This window comes from Clupea harengus, chromosome 12, assembly GCF_900700415.2.
Source record: "Clupea harengus chromosome 12, Ch_v2.0.2, whole genome shotgun sequence".
Classification (NCBI taxonomy): Eukaryota; Metazoa; Chordata; class Actinopteri; order Clupeiformes; family Clupeidae; genus Clupea; species Clupea harengus.
Window position 1 is genome coordinate 25,758,187 of NC_045163.1, and position 18,613 is coordinate 25,776,799.

Here is an 18,613-nt window from a genome sequence, read left to right on the forward strand (position 1 = left end):
AATGCTGACATAAAACTGTCCACATTTGCTTTCCTTATGAGCCAGCTCATGTGCTGTCTGCTCGCCTTGTGGTTTGTCTACGGAACAGTGATTCAAGCTTAAAACAGAAACTGTATGTTTACACCAATGGCCTCGTGATAATATGGAAAATTCTATACCATCCGATGTTATATAACTGCATGTGCTTGTGTGCATGTTTGTGTGTGTGTGTGTGTGTATGAGACTGTGAGTGTATGCGTATGTTTGTATATAACTGTAAACTTTTGTTCATGTGATGTAGCCTTTGAGACCACGTTTTGTCTCATTTCCTTAAATCTTATAGTATGTCCTTATATCTCATAGGATGTCTTATATCTTTTAGTATGTCCTTATATCTTATAGTATGTCCACTTATGTCAACTGACTCGCCAACCTCTACGCCTGGTCGCTGTACTACAGTATATGAAAGTAGAGTAGAGTAGAAAATGAAGAAACCCTCCAAACGAATGGACACCGGCGAAGACGAACCTCGTCACTGGTGACACACTGTTGTGAGAGCCGAAGACAAACCTCGTCACTGGTGACACACTGTTGTGAGAGCCGAAGACAAACCTCGTCACTGGTGACACACTGTTGTGAGAGCTGATTGAGATGAGTCCACACTGTGCTCCTGACCGCGCTGATCCTCTCCACTTCCTGGTTCTCAAAGAACTGAGGGTTCAAAGCGATGTGTTAAAACTGCGCATGCCAACGTTTTTTTTTTTTTTTTTTCAAATATGGCTGACGTGGTACAAAAGTGAAGTTGGTTAACGTTAGAGCACATCTGGCAAAGAGGGATGCAAACCGGAAACCTATCAGCTATCACCACTGCCATATAACAACAAAGTATAACTTATTCAAATTTCACAGTTTCTTACAGGTTTTGGATGCCTGTCTCATTTTTGTAATATTACGTGGGCTGGCACCTCCGCCATTGAGTGAGTTTATACAGCTGAAGGACGGCAGCGGCTGGGCAACTAGGGCAGTCACCAGGGGAGACTGTGTTATACAGTATAGACACAGTACGTTTGGACGGACAGTCTTCTCAGTACGCGCCTCTAATTACTGGAATACCCTCCCTACTGATGTAAGAGAGTGTGCCAGTTTTTCAGTGTTAAAAAAAAACGTAAGAAATGGATACAAAATAACCAGACCTGCAACCATAATTAGGCCACTGCATTACTCACACCGTAACTTCCTTTTATGTCTAACACCTTGTATGTCTGTCTGGTTTTTACAATTTGTTATCTTAACTGCACTGTTTTGTCAAACTGTTGTTTACCCTGTATGTCTGTCTGGTTGTTACAATTTGTTATCTTAACTGAACTGTTTTGTCAAACTGTTGTTTATCTTTTTTATTTTTTATTATTTCTTTCTGTCTCTCTCTGTCATGACCTGTCAAGGGACAACGGATGAAAACTAGCTAACCTAGCTAATTCCGGTACATTTACATTTTTATGGAAATGTTTATCAATGTACACTGTCCCTTTTTAAATAAACGCATAAATAAAATAAATAAATAAACATCGAATCTGTATGCTACACTGAAAATAGTGCAAGAATTATATTTTATTTTCAATTTTAAATCTCTCACCTCACATGCTTTTGACATACTCGTTTCTGCCATCTTCCCTGATCTTCCCCAGCAAGCACACGTTGCTATTGTACATGTTATCTGTGATTCACAGGAAAGACAACAATACTTTTATTTATTGTTGTTAACACTATGGACGACATGTAACTGTTTACGAAATGCAACCTGTTTAAGTTCAATTGCAACAACTGGTAAGATCTTACCTGCTTCTTCAGCTGAATTCTTGGCTTGCTGTGTTTTTGAATACAGCTGAAATTGAGGACAAATATAAACTTATACAAAGATATATAAACTAATATAAACAATTATGACACATTTAATTATATGAGACCTACTGAAAAGTATTTAAAGTACAATGACAAGCATTTAAAGTACAACGAAACATATCTGGACAACTTGTTTGAAACCGCAACTGCATACACAAGTGTAATGGAAAAAAAAAAATATGTGTGAATATTACGTAGAACTATGGCAAGAAAAGTACATACTGCCTTCCTCAAAGCCTCTTGTAAACTGACAGGCGACAATCATTTCTATGACTAATGTTGTGGGTGCAGCTTGGTGTGAGTGAGGCTATACCTTCTCCTGCAGTTTAACACTGCTTGGTGTGAGTGAGGCTAGTACCTTCTCTTGCTGTTTAACACTGCTTGGTGTGAGTGAGGCTAGTACCTTCTCTTGCTGTTTAACACTGCTTGTGGTGGCGTTTCTATTCATGTTCTGCTCTGCTTCCTCCTTATCTCGACACTTTTGCTCATACGTCTTCTTGAACTGCACATTTGAGGTGGAGAGGCAAGGATTGGTGATGGGAAAACAAGAAAGTAATCACATTATTTAAGCACATATTAGCATTTGTGTGTTGATCTGTCAGCACTGGCTGAGGGAATTCAATGCCAACAAAACACCAATGTGGATAGAAGTGTCTAAGTTATGTTATTTTTTTTTCTTATTGGTCTGGCTCTGCCTTGTGCAGGTACTCTAAAAGGGTTTTGCAGTCTCGGAAATTGCTTAATGTCTTTACTGATGTCATAAGTGAATTCACATCATCACGTGTATGACAGTCTGAGGAATGAAACATCTTCTGTATTACGAGCAGTTCCATGGAAACAGCCAAGCACACGAACACAGCGTGTAGAGCAGAAGTAAACCTGTGCTAGGCAGAGCGGTTTCATTTCCTGAACTTCTGTTCATATAAACTGACTAACCCAAAAGCTACAATGCTACTGATGTTCATTAGCGCCATTTTCTCCTTCATCGCTTACTTCCTATTGGTTTTAAAGAGGTTAAAATCCTTACTTCCTCCTTTAAACTGCTACAGAACAGCACTTCCCCTTCCATAAAAGGATTAGGTTGGCTACCATTACTATAGTGTTATGATAGTTCAGTATCTTACCTCTATGGTTTTCTTGTATTGCGTGGCCTTTTGCTTATGTAGGGCATCCATTTGGTGTTCTGTCTTAAGAAAACACAACACACAGTGCTGAACTGTACTGCAATATTCTAATTTTTTATTTTTTTTTTAAAGAACACAACTGAACAACTGCCTATACATTAGCAAAAAGAGAGGAATGATTTAGCCATAAGGAGTTTGTAGTTTCGTAGTTTGTAGTTTTCATAGTAGTTTGTGGTAGGCTGTTTATATCTGCAAGCAAGATAACCATTTGGCAGCTAAACTTGCTGCAGTACAGGTCATCCGTGTCTAAGCTCCTGTTGCAGTTTCGCTGTGGAACTAGTACCTTTTTTCTGGTTTCTTTCTGTTTCTCTCTGAAATCCTCCATTTTTTTTGCTTCCTCTCGTATAGTGTGAGCCAGCTGAAGATGGGACAAACCCACATTTTCGGTTTCTATAAAAGACAGGTTATTGACCCCATATTGAGTTGGTTTTTAAAGAGACTTTTCTGAAGTATCTGAAAGTGAACAGAATGATAAGAATACAGAGTAGCATATGATTACTTACGTAGGCTTAAAGACATCTGGGTATCGCTTTAAAGTGCTGCAAAGACAAAAAAACACACTCAGAACAGTATCAAAATTACTAATTAACGTACAGATAACTACATAACAATGCACTCTTTTCCACAACTATACTATTGTTGTCCCCTAGTGCTTAATCTTTGCTAACATGCTTCTTCAAATAAAAAAGCACCATTCTAGCATGGTGTCTTCCCCCATTCAACAAAATAAAAATGTTCCTTATGACCTCCGCCAAGGAGGCTATGTTTTCAGGTGCGGTTCGTTTGTTTGTCTGTTTATCTGTCTATCTGTTTGTTTGTTTGTCTGTTTATCTGTCTATCTGTTTGTTTGTTTGTTTGTTTGTCTGTTTATCTGTTTGTTTGTTTGTTTGTTTGTTTGTTTGTCTGTTTGTCTGTATCTGTCTATCAGCAGGATTACAGAAAAACTACCAGCTCGATTTTCATGACACTAGGTGGAAGGGTGTAGCATAGGCCAATGAAAAACCCATTACATTTTTGAGTGGGTCTGTATCACGGGGCGGATACAAATGATTTTTCACTTACATTCATTAACATTGCGAGATAGGGCACTTGGCCTTGGTGGAGGTCTGTGCTCTCCAAGTGCCCTTCTAGTCTGCAGTTATTATTTACAGTAAGGCGTCACAGAGGTCACAGATTACCCTGCTTCTCATTGATTTACTTACTTTGGGAAACATAATATCAAAACTGATTGTAATCTAAGTCATACGCCTGATAAGCCTCTCTGTTAAAAGGTTGGAAGCCATCCTACGCAGGTAATGTTAGGGGAACTATTATAGTCATTCCGTGGCATGAATGTACTCTCAATGGCTTAATACTTAAGTTGATAATTGGCATCATTTTGCATAAAATAAAGCATACATTTACATCTACGTAGACTGTTAATTTAGTCCATAAAAAAGGTCTATTCAAATGTTGAGGGGAAAAGAATTACACAGCCATTTTGCCCATTCAGTATTTTCCAATCAAGCAGTATAGCTTTTAAAAGCTCAGCAAGTTTCATATGGTTAATGTGTCTTGTGCCAATACCAAAAGGAACTTGATAGAGCCCGACATCAAATAGTGAAACTCGACCCCCTGTATTACTGCAGACTACCAGTCACAGTTGTGTTCCCAACTTATCAATGTTATGAGAATTATTTGCATGGCACACTATCACAGCACAAGTTTTCTCCCAGAGTACTCTGGATATAAAAAAAACACAATTAAGGGGTCATTTAAACACAATTAAGGGGTCACATACCATCTCAGTCACCTTACACGTGCATAAACAAAGCTATATTAATTGATGTATTTATTGAAGTACTTTAGTCTATGCCACCGCACTTTGTTCTACTCTTAATGTATATATATATTTTTTGGGGGGCTATTCCTACTGTTTTTGGATAGTTGTAGTATTGTTATGTTATATGTTGTTGTTGTGTTATATGTTGTCCCTCGTCACACCAACAGGAGAAGCACTCAAAATTTCGTTGTATAAATACAATGACAATAAAGGCTTTTCTATTCTATTCTATTTGTTCCAACTCACTGCAGTATTCATTCAGTGTTCATTTAACTCATGGCAGTTGTATGAATCATATTTACTGTTATGAGTAGGGCTGAACGATTTGGGAAAATAATCTAATTGCGATTTTTTACCAAAATGTTGCGATTGCGATTCGATATGCGATTTTTTTTTATCCTCTTTTTTTCCCCAACAAAACGTAATGAATGATTTAAATATGACCAACACAATATTAGATACATTTAGTGTAAAATATTCTTTCCCACATTTTACATTTTTATTTAACTGCTCATTACAGAAACAAGAACAACAAATCGGTGGCTTTGCCACTGTGCATTTAAGTAATTTAAAAAAAAGTAATTTTAAGTATAAACACTAGGCATGCACTTTTTAAACACTGTGTGCAAAATGTACCATCTTAAAAAAAAAAAAAAAAAAAAATGTATTTAATTTTTTTTTTTTTTTTTTTTTTGTGACCACGTTTTTTAATCGCGAACGTTGCGGTTAGAAAATCGCGTTCTATCATATCGCGATAAAATCGCAAATGCAATTAATCGTTCAGCCCTAGTTATGAGGGACAATGGGAAATGTCAGTGGCATGGGGAGGCTCTCAAAAGGTGACACCACAAAATGTCATCACTTATTTATGGAGACGAGATGTAATTGGACATCTTGACCGAAAGTTCACTTTCCGCATGCAAAACACATCACACATTTGACAGTGGATCATTGCTTTGACAGTGGCTTATATTACTTACTTCATTTCGTTATGTCCACACACCTTCTTGGATAAACTGAGAAGCTCCTTTGCATATTTCTCCTCAATTGAAGCCCTAGAAATGAATACAATTTAATTAAATGTATTGAAATGTTATTTGTGTTTTGATAAACAAATGTGTTTGATGTGGTTTTATAAAATCCCCACCTTCATACATTCTCTATTAAATCCCCACCTTGATACGTTCTATTCAGCTAAATGTCAAGCCTCAATACTCATCTAACTCTATTGGTAATGAGTGTCCTAACCACGCTGTGATCCGTTATACAGAGTGGTTAGAGAAGCTGGCAGGAGTTCACCCAGTTTCACAAATGATGCTTCACCGTACCCAATGGCAGTACCAATGTTTGGTGATGCACACATTAGCACAGTTCACAAACCACAGGAAAGCCAAGCAATTTGGTTTCATCCAACTGTCCAATTGGAGAGCCCTTTCTACATTACTATTAATGAATGACCTGCATCATTTGCAATATTACTCTTCCTGCAAATCAAATTCCAGTTACCAGTTACTTAAGTTCCTTCTCCATCTAAATCTTTATTCAGAGTGATTTGGGAACAGTAATTGTAGGTACTAAGGTATATGTTAAGTATGCATAATAGGCTAATCTGGCTTACTTCGCAAAAAAACATGAATCTTTGATAATTATTGAGTAGACCTACATAGGGCCCTACATTAAGGTCCCTACATAAGGGCCCATATAAGACCTACATAAGGGCCCTAATAAGAGCCCTACATAAGACCTACATAAGGGTCCTATGCAGCTTCTCTGAATTACCCAACAGAGTACCCTCTGACCTCCCATAAAGGTTATGTGAATCCATCCAGTGTGATCCATCTACAGACACTTTGGTAGTATTCACCGAAGCTAGCCCTTAGCGCTCTGTCTGCCTATTAGCAGCTTGCACAAAGCCCAGTGGAAATGCAAACTTGTAGAATACACTTTTTTCTGAATATCATGAGGTTGTTCCTTTAGAATAGCCTTGAACTACATGGGAATTGTGACACTCTGTACCGAAGAGATTCAAGTTTGCAGGTCAACTCAAGGAAGTACAGAGAGGCAAATACCATCATTTGTATCTCGTTCTGAATTTGAATATAAAGAAATGCTACGATAAAACAGAAATGCAAACAAAACATTGTCAGATTAGACTTTCATATAATGCAAAATAATCTGTACAACAATAAGTACAAAAGTATACAACAGTTAGGTCGGGTCAAACGATTTATGAATTTTCTGTTTGGACAAGAGGCCTTCCATGGGTGGTGATATCCTGGAACAACCCCACTCTGACTCTTCACCACTAGTACACACATCACTCCACATTTGCTATACTTTACGACGTACAACGTCAACTTTCCTTTCATTCAAAATGAGAGCAGAATGGCAGGCAGCGATCTTATAACGGTACACTTGACAGTTTTGAGTGAGTGAAAGGAGCAAACGGATTTGGGGAAATGTACAAATTCACTGGTAATGTGAAGACAGGTGGTACAAACGAATGTCCAAAAATAGCCTTTCTGACTCATCTTGGCTGTAGAGTGGCAGTAGGCCTACTCGTTGCTTGACAACACTTGATCCTGAAAAGTCAGGTTGGAACTATTTGTTGGGGTGAAAATTAAGCAATATAGTACGAGTGCGAGTGGGGTAGGTAAGGGATATTCCCACGGGTGAGGCTAGAATAGCGATGGAGGGTATTCGTAGCCGTTAGCCACGAGGCCGGAGGCCGAGTGGCGCAGGCAACAACACCCGTGGGAATATCCCTTACCTACCCCACTCGCACGAGTACTATATTGCTTTTATAAAACAATTTTATAGTCAACCAATTAACATTTAAACACGAAGTTATTGATTTTTTTTTCGCCATTGTTTCTCCGCAACAAAAAAATAGTTTCCATTGTCAACGTCTTTTGGAATTATAAGAAACTTTGAATTAACGGGTTATCGCTTAATTGTATCAACGTGCTATAGAATGTTTCATCGCGGAGTGATTTATTATTAGCTGTGAAAAGTCCGAGTTGGGATGTCCTGGGATATTCCAACTCATGGAACGTCTCTCGTCCAATCAGAAACAGCTAAATAATTCAATAGAACCCAATTGTTTTATAAAGAATGAAAGACAACATCAAATCACAAAAGAAAGCACAATCTGCTGCCTTCAACTCAGTTAGTCGTGGTAGAACTGTTGTATGGAAAGCAGTATGACACTTATGTCCGTGGGGTTGGTAAAGATATCCCCACTAATCCACTCTCACTCATATGACATATTGCTTGATTGTTTCATCTGTCTGCATGATTACACTGATGCATGCTATTTATTTCTGTCCAGTACTTCACGAATCCCTATTTATATTACTTTAATGTATTACTTTCAGGCTGTGTGAAAGGACGTACAGACCAAGAGGGTTTTTGGAACAACGAAAGCACTCCTGTCCAAACTACAGCTTACAAAAAAAAAAAAAACACGGACTTTTCACCTGTACGCAACGAGTAAACACAGTGAGCCTCATGCGTTTCCTCTAGTTTGTCCTGATAACCTTGATTATAGTATTCTTTCTGGATTAATGATTTCAAGCAAGTTTGAAAACCAGGGTACAAAGTGCCACAAGGAAATGCTTTTAAAGGAAACTGGAGGAATGAGCAATTACTAAAGTAAACTTTGGAGTTGTTTAGTTCAGTACTTACAGCATACCACGGGAGACACCCTGGGATCTCAAACATGCTTTATCAGTTTTTCTCAGATAAAGACCTGGCTATAAAACCCCTGACGCTCAAGCAGATGCTTCACACTCATATCACCATGTAACAGGAAATACTACGTTTCAAAGGCCAGGCAACCACACAGTATATGTGCATCAGGTTTGCGTGACTCGCAACTTAGAAAGAAAAAAAGTGGAGCTAAAAATATCAATCATGATGCACAATTCTGAGGAGGAGTGGGCATTGTGAACTCAGACAGTCAAACACAGGCTTATGTGTGTGTGTGTGTGAGGGTGGGGGTGCTGGAGAAACACAAACACACACCTTGCTTTCATGAAGTCTTCAATCTCTTTGCAAGTCCTCCTGCTTCATTCAGATGCTGAATGATGTTGTCATAGCCACCAGTGCTGGTGATGTCAGTGTTCTGAATGAATGTTTGAGAAAAATGTAGCAGTCAGGTGGATTGCAAAAAAGCCTTGCATTCTGAAGACATCGATGGCCACTGACATCAGTAGAGTGTTGAGAAAAGTCTTCATGTTATATTGATGAGAACATTAGGGCTGCTAGGTGCATTAGCGATAGCAGGCTAGACTACATGCCCAGTGGCACGAGGCACTTTTGAATATATAGCTCTAGTTTGAAGGCTGTCATTTTTAACGTTGCAAGCACATTGAGCACTTACAGTAATTTATGCCAGTTTGGCGCCATCGCGTATTTGGAAAGTTTCATTTATTAAGTCATTAGTACCACTATCGTTATAAATATATAATAAACAATTAATGTTATAAGATCATTTTATACTTTCTTCCAAGAGGAGGCTTGCAGATAAAAGCACGGATGTCACTGTGGAATAATGATCTCCCACCACCGTTTAGAATCCCTGTAATTTTTAGTCTCAGACGTGTAATCTTGTTCTGAAACCACATCCAACGCCTTGGTGCCAAATATACGATTCTTGCGCAAAACTCCCAAGACATCATTTTGTTTTTGAAGAATTTATATCCACCTAATTCTCACACCCCACGTTCAATGCCCGTGCCTACTATCCAGACCAATCTCCCAGGCAATTCATTTGCCTGAAATAACAATAAACAACGTTAAATCCAGGAAGGATTTCCCTTTGTTGGATAATAATAATAATCATAATAATACCGTAGACTTATATAGAGCTTTTCTAAGTACCCAAAGACGTTTAATAATCTGTCTGAGGTACCACTGGGTATGTCATTTAAAGGTTATACACAATGAGGAATCACACTTAGCCGACTGTGGTCTCTTGTTGTGGCGGTAGGCTACCACTGTCAGAGAACACTCTCACATCGGCGATGTTTCCTCATATGAACTCGGGTGGACCCTGCCGTCTTTTCTAATTCATGACTATGAAATACTACAACATTAATGTTATCAACGTTAAGGATACACTAGCCTATCGTAACACTACGACGCAACTTACACTTTTCACTGACAGATGTGGTAAAGATCAAACTCCAAACACAACAGTTGTCACAGTGGCCTGACACTCATCTGGTTATCATACGGTGAGAGACTTACCCAAAAGTTGTCTTTGAAATGAAGTTCTCTCATTCTACACGCAACCGTCTGTCCTTTGCGCCTCAATTGCAGAACACGCTTTGGTCAACGAAGTGACTGATGAATCTCACACTGCTGTGTTTCTCTTATGAAGGCTACATCACATGCTGTGGGTTGCTGGGTCCTAAAGACCTTCCAGGCAATGTGTGTGTGTTGATGCCCGTGCATTTACAAATGACCACACGTGATCAATTTGATCCAACTCCTGAATGTCACACACTGAATGTGTTTTTTAGGGCTTTGCTGAGTGTAGCCTAATGTCAGTACTCTTTTACATATTTAATTTCACATGCAAGGAAACTTAAACCAAAACAAATGAAAATTAGTTATTAATATTAAAGAGGCCTTCAAGTTTGGGGCCCAACACATTATGTAATTAAAGACTGAATGATGACGTCTTAGTTCTCATTTATTGGTGTTATTTTGTTTAAAATTGCATTCCTGTCCAGCCTTAAAGTATTTGGCATAGGCTGTTGCATACCAGCAAACAGCAAGCCAGTGTAAACAGAAGTCAGTATTGCTTGTCTGGAAATAGCACTTTCCAGGAGAGAGGAATTTCAGGCCTTGTACTGGCATATTGGGAATTGTTTGTGTTTATAAAAATATTTCTAACAGTGAAAACATGTGTTACTATATTTGCCGTTACAGGCCACTCCCATCAATCCCCCCACCCTCTACAGAGCTTTGGCCTTTAGGACACGACTTATAAAAGTTGCTCATCAGTGACGTGAAGTATGCCAACTTTGTTTCAGTGTGTGTGTGTGTGTGTGTGTCAACAATGCCTGAATGAACAGATAGTAGCCTACTTCTTCTCTGGCGCAGCTAAAGTCTTACACTAACTTCACCAGTGACATAGTGGACAACCTATCTTGTCATATGCTTTACATGGTATCCTCCTCAGTGCATTTGCCTCATCCATTGCAAAGAAACTTTCATGTAAGGAGATTGCTTATGTTGGATTGCTTATGTTGGATCTGCACATGCGATGAAGAACAAGAACATGCTGCTCTCAGGGTCCCTTTCAACGGTTTGGATGCAGCTCCACCTAGAGGTGGAAAGTAGTAACTGCTGCAAATAGAGACTTCTGTAAAGGAGCATGTTTGTTTGCACTACAGTGCAGTTTCTTACAGTTAAATTTTAAATATTCAAAACCATGACATAAAACATATACTGATGTATTGCACCATTTGAAACAAAATATGAAACATGCTCGCAACATAAACCACAAAGTCACATAAACTCGGTAAAACCCCTATTGGCTTTATTGGTCCTAACCCACCCCAATGAAACCCTATATAGCCCACCCAATATAGCCCACTACCATTCAGGTCCCTTAAACAATTAAAAATCATGATTTACAATGACAGTTGCAACAAACAGCTCAAATAAACAAAATACTGAGCTAAAAATATACACAATGTGGTCCTGGTCATTATTTAAAAATGGGTCTTCCTTTATAAAACATATGAAACAATAATGGAAAAAGGTTGTTTAAAGAGTTTAAAAAAACACTATGCCAGGCATCTGAAGTAAGCAGACATCTTATGTCCTCTTCACAGCATCGTCAATCTCAGAGATCTGATCCTTCAGCTGGCTCCACTGCTCCGGGTTCAGGGAGATGCCTAGATGCAAGGAGAGGGGAGGAGGAGAGAGAAGAAGAGGAGAGGAGAAGAAGAGAGAAGAGGAGAAGACAGGAGAGGAGAGGAGAGAGGAGAGGAGAGGAGGAGAAGAGAAGAGGAGGAGAGAGGGGAAGAAGAGAGAAGAGGAGAATACAGGAGAAGAGGAGGAGAAGAGAAGAGGAGGAGAGACGAGAAGAAAAGAGAAGAGGAGAAGACAGGAGAAGAGAAGTGGAGAAGAGAGAAGTGACTACTACATTTCAGCTACTAGCTAGAAGCTAGTGCTACACACAAAATCAGCATCTTCTGTGACGACTTTTATGATATTATGTTCCGTCTTTTAAATTTGCACATGATAATGTCCACCACATACACCTCCCGAAATCTGACAATCAGGCCCCAGAGTATGCGGACCAAACCATGATTTTAAAAAGAAAACTTCCAGAGCTACGGCAACATTTTAACTGCCATGTTTCACTCCTCTGAGAAAATAAACGTGCTATGGAAATGGCCCTCCAGTGTCAAATGACACACTGCCAAGAGCTCGTCTGCACACATACATTAGCTCCAGTCAAGGGAAGCTCCTCGTAATGCCCCTGCTAACGCCCCCTCAGGGAGCTCTACGCACTAAGGGCCTTCATGGGCCACAGGGGATCCTCTAATAATGGATGACCAAATATGGCCACAAAGAGCACGGGCGCGGTTCGGCATTCTACAGTACAATTACCCAAGCAAATGCTTGGTGACGCCACATCAGACTCAGCTTCTTTTTCCTTTTTGTCTGACTGCGTCCGAGCGTGTGGGACAGAGGAGACACAGGGAGTATTTCTGCAGTGTTTCATACAAGCCAAATGGCAAATTGATTACCTCAAACTTTTGGACATTTGTCAACCTCCTCGGACCATAACCAAATGGGCCTACACTGTGACAAAAGAAGTCCTTCTAAATAAAAAAAGACTCTAAGTCATGTTAGCATTTTCTTCTAACTTCTGCCTGACTACACCACTCCTCCTTCAATGTGCAGTACTCATGTAAAATAATTGGCGGGCAGGGAAGCCAATCTCTTTGGATGTTTCCTCAGGGGTTAAGAAAGCCGGGCCATGTTAAAATTGTACGTGCTAATAGTGGAACCCCAAGAGAGTCCCAGGGACATGGTCTCTCACGAGCGCAAGACGTGAAAATATACCAGGGTGAACAGTGAGACCAATACAAATTTAAATAATAATAATAATAATAATAATAATAAAATATGGTTATTTCTGCGTAATCTGAAAATGGCACATAGCACAGCCCTTAACCCTGAAACCATCACATGCACGCTGGCTGCCATGGAAACACCCAGAACTTTCTTTTACCTTTCCTCCCTGGCTTCATCTCTCCGTCCTGGTCCATCCAGTACTCACGGATGTCAATCAGAACTTTGCCTTTAAAGTTCCGTACACTCGCGTACCTCATTTTTCCAATCTACACGACAGAGCAAGAACAAGAACAAGAAAAGAAAAATTAGGCCAGGACTTATGCTTCTATTTCAACCATGTTGGGAGCACGGGCGGTTAAATTCACGCTCACCTGAAACATGTTGTCATCTTTGTCATCTTTGTCATCTTTGCTGCTGCTTTTGGAGGCCCCGCCCACTCTGGAGCTTTCGCCACCCTTCTGTTTCTTTGCTGGCTTCTCTGGAGTCACCGGCCTCTTCCTCTTAGCCTGAGACACACAAGCACATATCCCCCACACTCTTCCTCTTAGCCTGAGACACACAAGCACATATCCCCCACACTCTTCCTCTTAGCCTGAGACACACAAGCACATATCCCCCACACTCTTCCTCTTAGCCTGAGACACACAAGCACATATCCCCCACACTCTTCCTCTTAGCCTGAGACACACAAGCACATATCGCCCACACTCTTCCTCTTAGCCTGAGACACACAAGCACATATCGCCCACACTCTTCCTCTTAGACACACAAGCAGATATCCCCCACATGTAAGTTCCCAGAGTGTATCCTGCAGTGTCAGGAGGCTTATCCACTGACCCTAACAGGCCTGTGTTTTGTTTTTTAACCGGGGGTGACTTCCACACACACCCTTCTCCTCCATATCTTCCCAGGTGCTTTTTTTCAGCCTTTCATGACTAACAGGTGTCAAAACATTCACTTTTTGGGAAAAGAGCACACCCACCTATCCTAGTAAGCACATCATTGCTCTATTACTAACTTAATTTCAGATGAGTTGCTGGGAACAAGCCTGAATTATATAGACAGGCAAGTCTGCTTCCGATAAAATTCCTGTGCTTTAAAGTCTCATTATGTAGAGCTTGTTGGTAAATATCAATAGGTCAACAGTACCAGAGGGACCAGGAACAATAGGATTCTGTATCACCTTAAGGAGGTTCATGATATTGACTGTATTGGTGTGTGTTGCATTGCCGACTACATGCTAATTACTGGAGAAATCAATAAGACAACACGAGAATAATGAGAATGAGATTCTTCTGAATGAAGAGTGCGTTACAAATAAAATTAATTATTATTATTATTATTATTAATGATTTCAAATTATGCTATACACAATACTGTCAATGGCCTATGCCTGGAATGAGAGTCACCTGGTCGAATGTTCATGAATCAAGCCAATAACAGGAACATCTGTGGTTCAACAGGAAATACCCGCCAAATGCCTGGAAGAGCAGCGTGACTGCAAGGTTTAGGGGTTTTTCCCCGTACTGTGCTTTCTGAAATCCAATGCTGTCCTAGTGTGATGAAGATGTAGTTTCACCTCCTGCCAACACTTCAGTCCATTATATGTGCTCCACTGTCACTACTGGAACAAGTCAAACCAGTGGCGCATTCCTGCCTGTTACGTAGTGTCTGTCGACCCATTTAGCTGTATGGTCAGGGGTCTCTTTCTGATCCACATCACACCACACCCACCTCTGTTTATCATATCTTCATTCACAGCAACATCTACAAATAGCCCATATCTAAAGGTCACTTTGGATAGGAGTCTTTTTTTTTAATAAGATGTGGTAAATAAAATAAAACACACATACAGTGAAACCCATACAGTAGGCGCACATACATGAACAACAGGTAGCCTGATGTACATACCTTAGTGTCAACCTCACTATCGGAGTCACTGCCAGACGATGAAGACAGAACTTCCTTTGACTTGGGCATTCTGTTACCGCTAAACAACCAAAAAACAGATAACAGATGTAACAGATAAAACTGCAGTTGCCTTTCTTGCATGTTTGCGTGTTTATGGTGCGCATTGTAAAAAGCATTACTATAATGGAGAGTTGTACCAAAGCTGAAAAAATGAGAGGCAACAAATACATCAACAGCATTTAAAATCATTATCTATGTATGAGATTAAACGAAGTGTAACTGTGGTTATAGGAAGCGATATGACGTTATCATGATCAATTATGGCGGTAAGTCAATTCATTTTTTTTTTACAAAGTTTGCCGTTGATGTTCCGTCATGGTGACACAAATATAATCATTATGTTACCAATTTAGTGAAAGGTCATCATCAGCTAGGGTCGTGGCATTAAACGCGGTTCACCTGCGTAGCGCACATCATTGAATGTAACGTCGACCAGTGTAACATAAGACTAATTCATAAATTAGCAATAGTATTTAGCTCAGGTCATTACTTTGTGTTACGCGATTTACGGTTGATTTATTCCCTCAGGACTAATAACGTTACCCTGTTATGCAACCGCTATCTAACAACGTTTAAAAAAAATATATACGCAGAACCTTCTCACGTATTGTTACCCTGAATTTCTACCGAAGACTAAACCATATTACTACTGGCTATGCTTTCGGGGTTGCTAACCAGCTAATAGTGGAGATGTAGCGACATGCTAACAAGGCCCCGAAAAATATGAATGTTGAAAAAAAACTACATCAAAACATGTATGGTCCTCGCTGTATCTGCATCTGCATGCATATTTATGCAGAATATGATTTTTTCCCCCCCGTAATCCACAGTGGCTACTTACATGCAAGTGCTGCTGCAAGTATATGTTTCTGTTAGGGGATCCTCTCGGGCGGGCAAAGTATTCAAGGAGGATAGTCACGATCTTACTGAATGTGCGGAGCCTGCGACTGCTGCGAGTGCTGTCCCTGTGTCGCAAATGCTTCGCAGTTTAAATGCATCCATCCAAAACTGAAATATTTAGCATGGTGAAACTAACAGGCTGTAAACCTAATAGTAGCATTGGTCGAAACAATTACATTGTATTTGGTTGATAAGAGACCAGTCATTTCAAATAGTTCGTGTTTGCTGTGCAGTATTATATGTGCATATAAGTGGGATCGTTAAGTGGCAAGGCCTTTTCCTACAGTTCTCAGTGGGTGCAAATGACAAATGTTCATATGGTGCATGGCAACAATTAACACTAGTCTTCTTTTCCTGACTGTTAGCCTACTTGGAGTATATCTTGAACTGCTTGGCCTGTCAAACTGAATTGGTGCTGTGATAATCTTCGATAATTTCGTTCAAAACAAATTATGAAAGAGATGTCACAAACAACAAGTCTAATTGTCATGCATCTACACTGTCAGCGTTTAAAAAGAGACACATAAGGCATGTGATTTTTTTAATAACCTTTGGACACTGTTCGCATGTTTTATTATCTAGGTTATCTGTTGTTGTTATCAGGATGTGCTCTAGGAAGTTGGACATCCCTTTTGACCTAATCTTACAGGTTACACTATGAACAAGTATGGTAACAAATATGCAATCATTTGATGCAATATAGCTTAAGTGCTGTTAAAGTAGAAGTTTCCCGTTTTGTTTTGTTTTGTTTTTTGTTTTTCCTTTTAAATCCTCCTAGACTAAAAGAGCATTTTAATGTATCCATTTACATCTTTCAGGGATAAATGTGAACAGATACAATACAACACCAACAGATAGGCAAAATGCATGAAAAAGCACTGGAATATCTTGTCTTTTAATCGTGCCCTATTTATCCACAATTACATAAGCGTTTCAGCATTTGGTGTTTTGAGAAAAACAACCACAAACTGCACCTTTAGTAAACAAAGGTGTTTGTCTACATTTTGGATTAGCTTCAAAACAACACAGGAGGACACAAGTGCAGTGTGAAGGTCATAAAACAATACACACTGTGAAAAGATAAGATGGCAACATGATTAAAACAAAAAGTGTTACAAACCATCCTCGGTTATAACACATACAGTACATCTGCAGGGGTGTGCGTAACGGGAGGCGTGTCATACTGCAATTCCATCTGTCTCCTGCAGGCTCGACTCTGCACTGTGCAGTAGGCCATACTTAAACAAGTCTGAACATGCCAGTGCACAGGAAAGCACCCTAGACCATGTGATTGCGGCCAATCTGTTAGCCCTTAATTTAGAGAATGAACCTTAGAAGCATTCTAATATATTATGAATATTTGTTGGATTAGAGAAATAATGTGATTTCCAAACTAATCAAAACTGGTATATGTATAGCTTATTCATATAACGAGATTCTTATAGACCAGAGTCTTATATTTAAATAAAATTACCTGACTTAAGGACATTTCAGTTGAGTGGGCTTAAATTTTAAGGCCCGTGTACCGAAGGACTAGACCTAAAATGTTGCTTGTGATTTTTTTTGCTTAGAAAGATAAGAAGTGACGACAGAAGCAGCCTTCCCTTCCAATCTGGCTTCTCACGACGGCTCAAATTCCACGGCACAAATAAATAGTACACACACCCTTTTACTGTTCGATTATGCAAGTGTGCAGACCCTGAAAGGAACGTATAATCAATCGAATTATTCTCACAGTAAGTTCCGCGTAAACAAGTCAGAGCAGGTGTGACGTGTCGGGGATTCCTCCATCAGCACACGAGTGAGTGACGTCACGCCGGCTATTTAACTGTGTGGACTTCTAACTATAGCGTATCATTCCCTTCCTCCCTGCGGAACTAGACTATAGCCTACAACACTTGGAATCACATCAGACTCCCTGTTCACAACAAAAGAACCAAGCCACTTGGACAGTTCTACCTGTAAAGAACAAACACCGAATACGCTACAATGTCCAAAAAAGGTAACACTTTTACTTGAGAGAACCTGACTAGTTACTTTACTCTAGTCACCTTATTTACCCGCTGTTAACTTCTACCTCAGTTGTTCGAAAATAACGTTGATTCTCTCCTACCTTTTCAGAAGAAACTGCTGTCCTTGAATGTGCCCGTCAGCTGCGAAAGATGGGCGATCTTCTTGACTGGAAGTACAAGCTTTTGGATATTCTATTAAGGAATTACAACCAGGCTGCCAAATTCAAGTGAGACTGAATGGTTTCGATGGAAGTGTTACTGGTACATGCAACGACATGTTCTTTCGCCGGCCCGTTCAAAGATCGACAGTCGGGCGGTGGGCGGAAGCCACCGGTTATACGTGAAACTACTGCAATGAAGGCATGCCAAACCTAATTTTCGAAACATTTTCGAAAATACATGGCTCTTCGCGGAAACTTCACGTCCCCGCTGTCACTAAGCAGGCTTTTCGCCTGAGACCCAGCCAGCTTTCGAGGCCTTGAAGCAGAATTCTGAGAGATCGGTGGACCTATGGTGTGGACTGCTCCCTTTCCACGACAAACGTGGACTTTTAAGACTTATAATCGGCCAATTATGGCCGTAAGCTTACCACATTTTCACATCCAAAGTATGTGCTTTTCTGTGTTGTTAATTTCTGTAAATAAACACTGATATTCTAATTCAGTCCCATTTGTGATGTGTTTGCAGTTCGAGGACTAGTCGTCTTGGTCTAGCACATCTTGATTTAGCACGATGTATTC

The 18,613-nt window shown here is 39.9% G+C and overlaps 3 protein-coding genes and 1 long non-coding RNA gene across 6 annotated transcripts; 1 reads left to right on the forward strand and 3 right to left on the reverse strand.

Annotated features, from left to right (window-relative positions):
• Positions 1–1,613: 1,613 nt before the first annotated feature.
• LOC116222989 (proline-serine-threonine phosphatase-interacting protein 2-like) lies at positions 1,614–3,509 on the reverse strand. The gene is made up of 5 exons (XM_031578454.1): positions 3,346–3,509; positions 3,003–3,065; positions 2,282–2,380; positions 1,816–1,861; positions 1,614–1,693 (listed from the first exon to the last, which is right to left on the reverse strand). Exons 1-5 carry the CDS (start codon positions 3,385–3,387, stop codon positions 1,614–1,616), a joined length of 330 nt encoding a protein of 109 aa, XP_031434314.1. The 5' UTR covers positions 3,388–3,509.
• A 70-nt stretch (positions 3,510–3,579) lies between these two features.
• On the reverse strand, positions 3,580–8,958 carry LOC116222938. Its single transcript, XR_004164838.1, has 3 exons — positions 8,911–8,958; positions 5,865–5,939; positions 3,580–3,601 (listed from the first exon to the last, which is right to left on the reverse strand). It is a non-coding gene; the product is annotated as an uncharacterized LOC116222938 (long non-coding RNA).
• Positions 8,959–11,416: 2,458 nt separating this feature from the next.
• sub1a (SUB1 regulator of transcription a) lies at positions 11,417–17,993 on the reverse strand. 2 transcript variants are annotated; one of them, XM_031577567.2, is made up of 5 exons: positions 17,975–17,993; positions 14,902–14,980; positions 13,362–13,496; positions 13,148–13,256; positions 11,417–11,798 (listed from the first exon to the last, which is right to left on the reverse strand). In XM_031577567.2, the coding sequence occupies exons 2-5, from the start codon at positions 14,968–14,970 to the stop codon at positions 11,719–11,721; spliced, it is 393 nt and encodes a 130-aa protein (XP_031433427.1). In that variant the 5' UTR covers positions 14,971–14,980; positions 17,975–17,993; the 3' UTR covers positions 11,417–11,718. The 2 variants fall into 2 exon arrangements, with proteins under 2 accessions (XP_031433427.1, XP_012676594.1); XM_012821140.3 differs by lacking the exon at positions 17,975–17,993 and adding an exon at positions 15,803–15,925.
• Positions 14,995–18,532, forward strand: pmaip1 (phorbol-12-myristate-13-acetate-induced protein 1). 2 transcript variants are annotated; one of them, XR_006152704.1, is made up of 3 exons: positions 14,995–15,227; positions 17,743–17,863; positions 17,983–18,532. XR_006152704.1 is itself a non-coding variant. In XM_042709395.1 (2 exons), exons 1-2 carry the CDS (start codon positions 17,851–17,853, stop codon positions 18,102–18,104), a joined length of 135 nt encoding a protein of 44 aa, XP_042565329.1. In that variant the 5' UTR covers positions 17,617–17,850; the 3' UTR covers positions 18,105–18,532. The 2 variants fall into 2 exon arrangements, 1 of the variants encoding a protein (XP_042565329.1); XM_042709395.1 differs by lacking the exon at positions 14,995–15,227 and having other exon boundaries at positions 17,617–17,863.
• Positions 18,533–18,613: the final 81 nt, after the last annotated feature.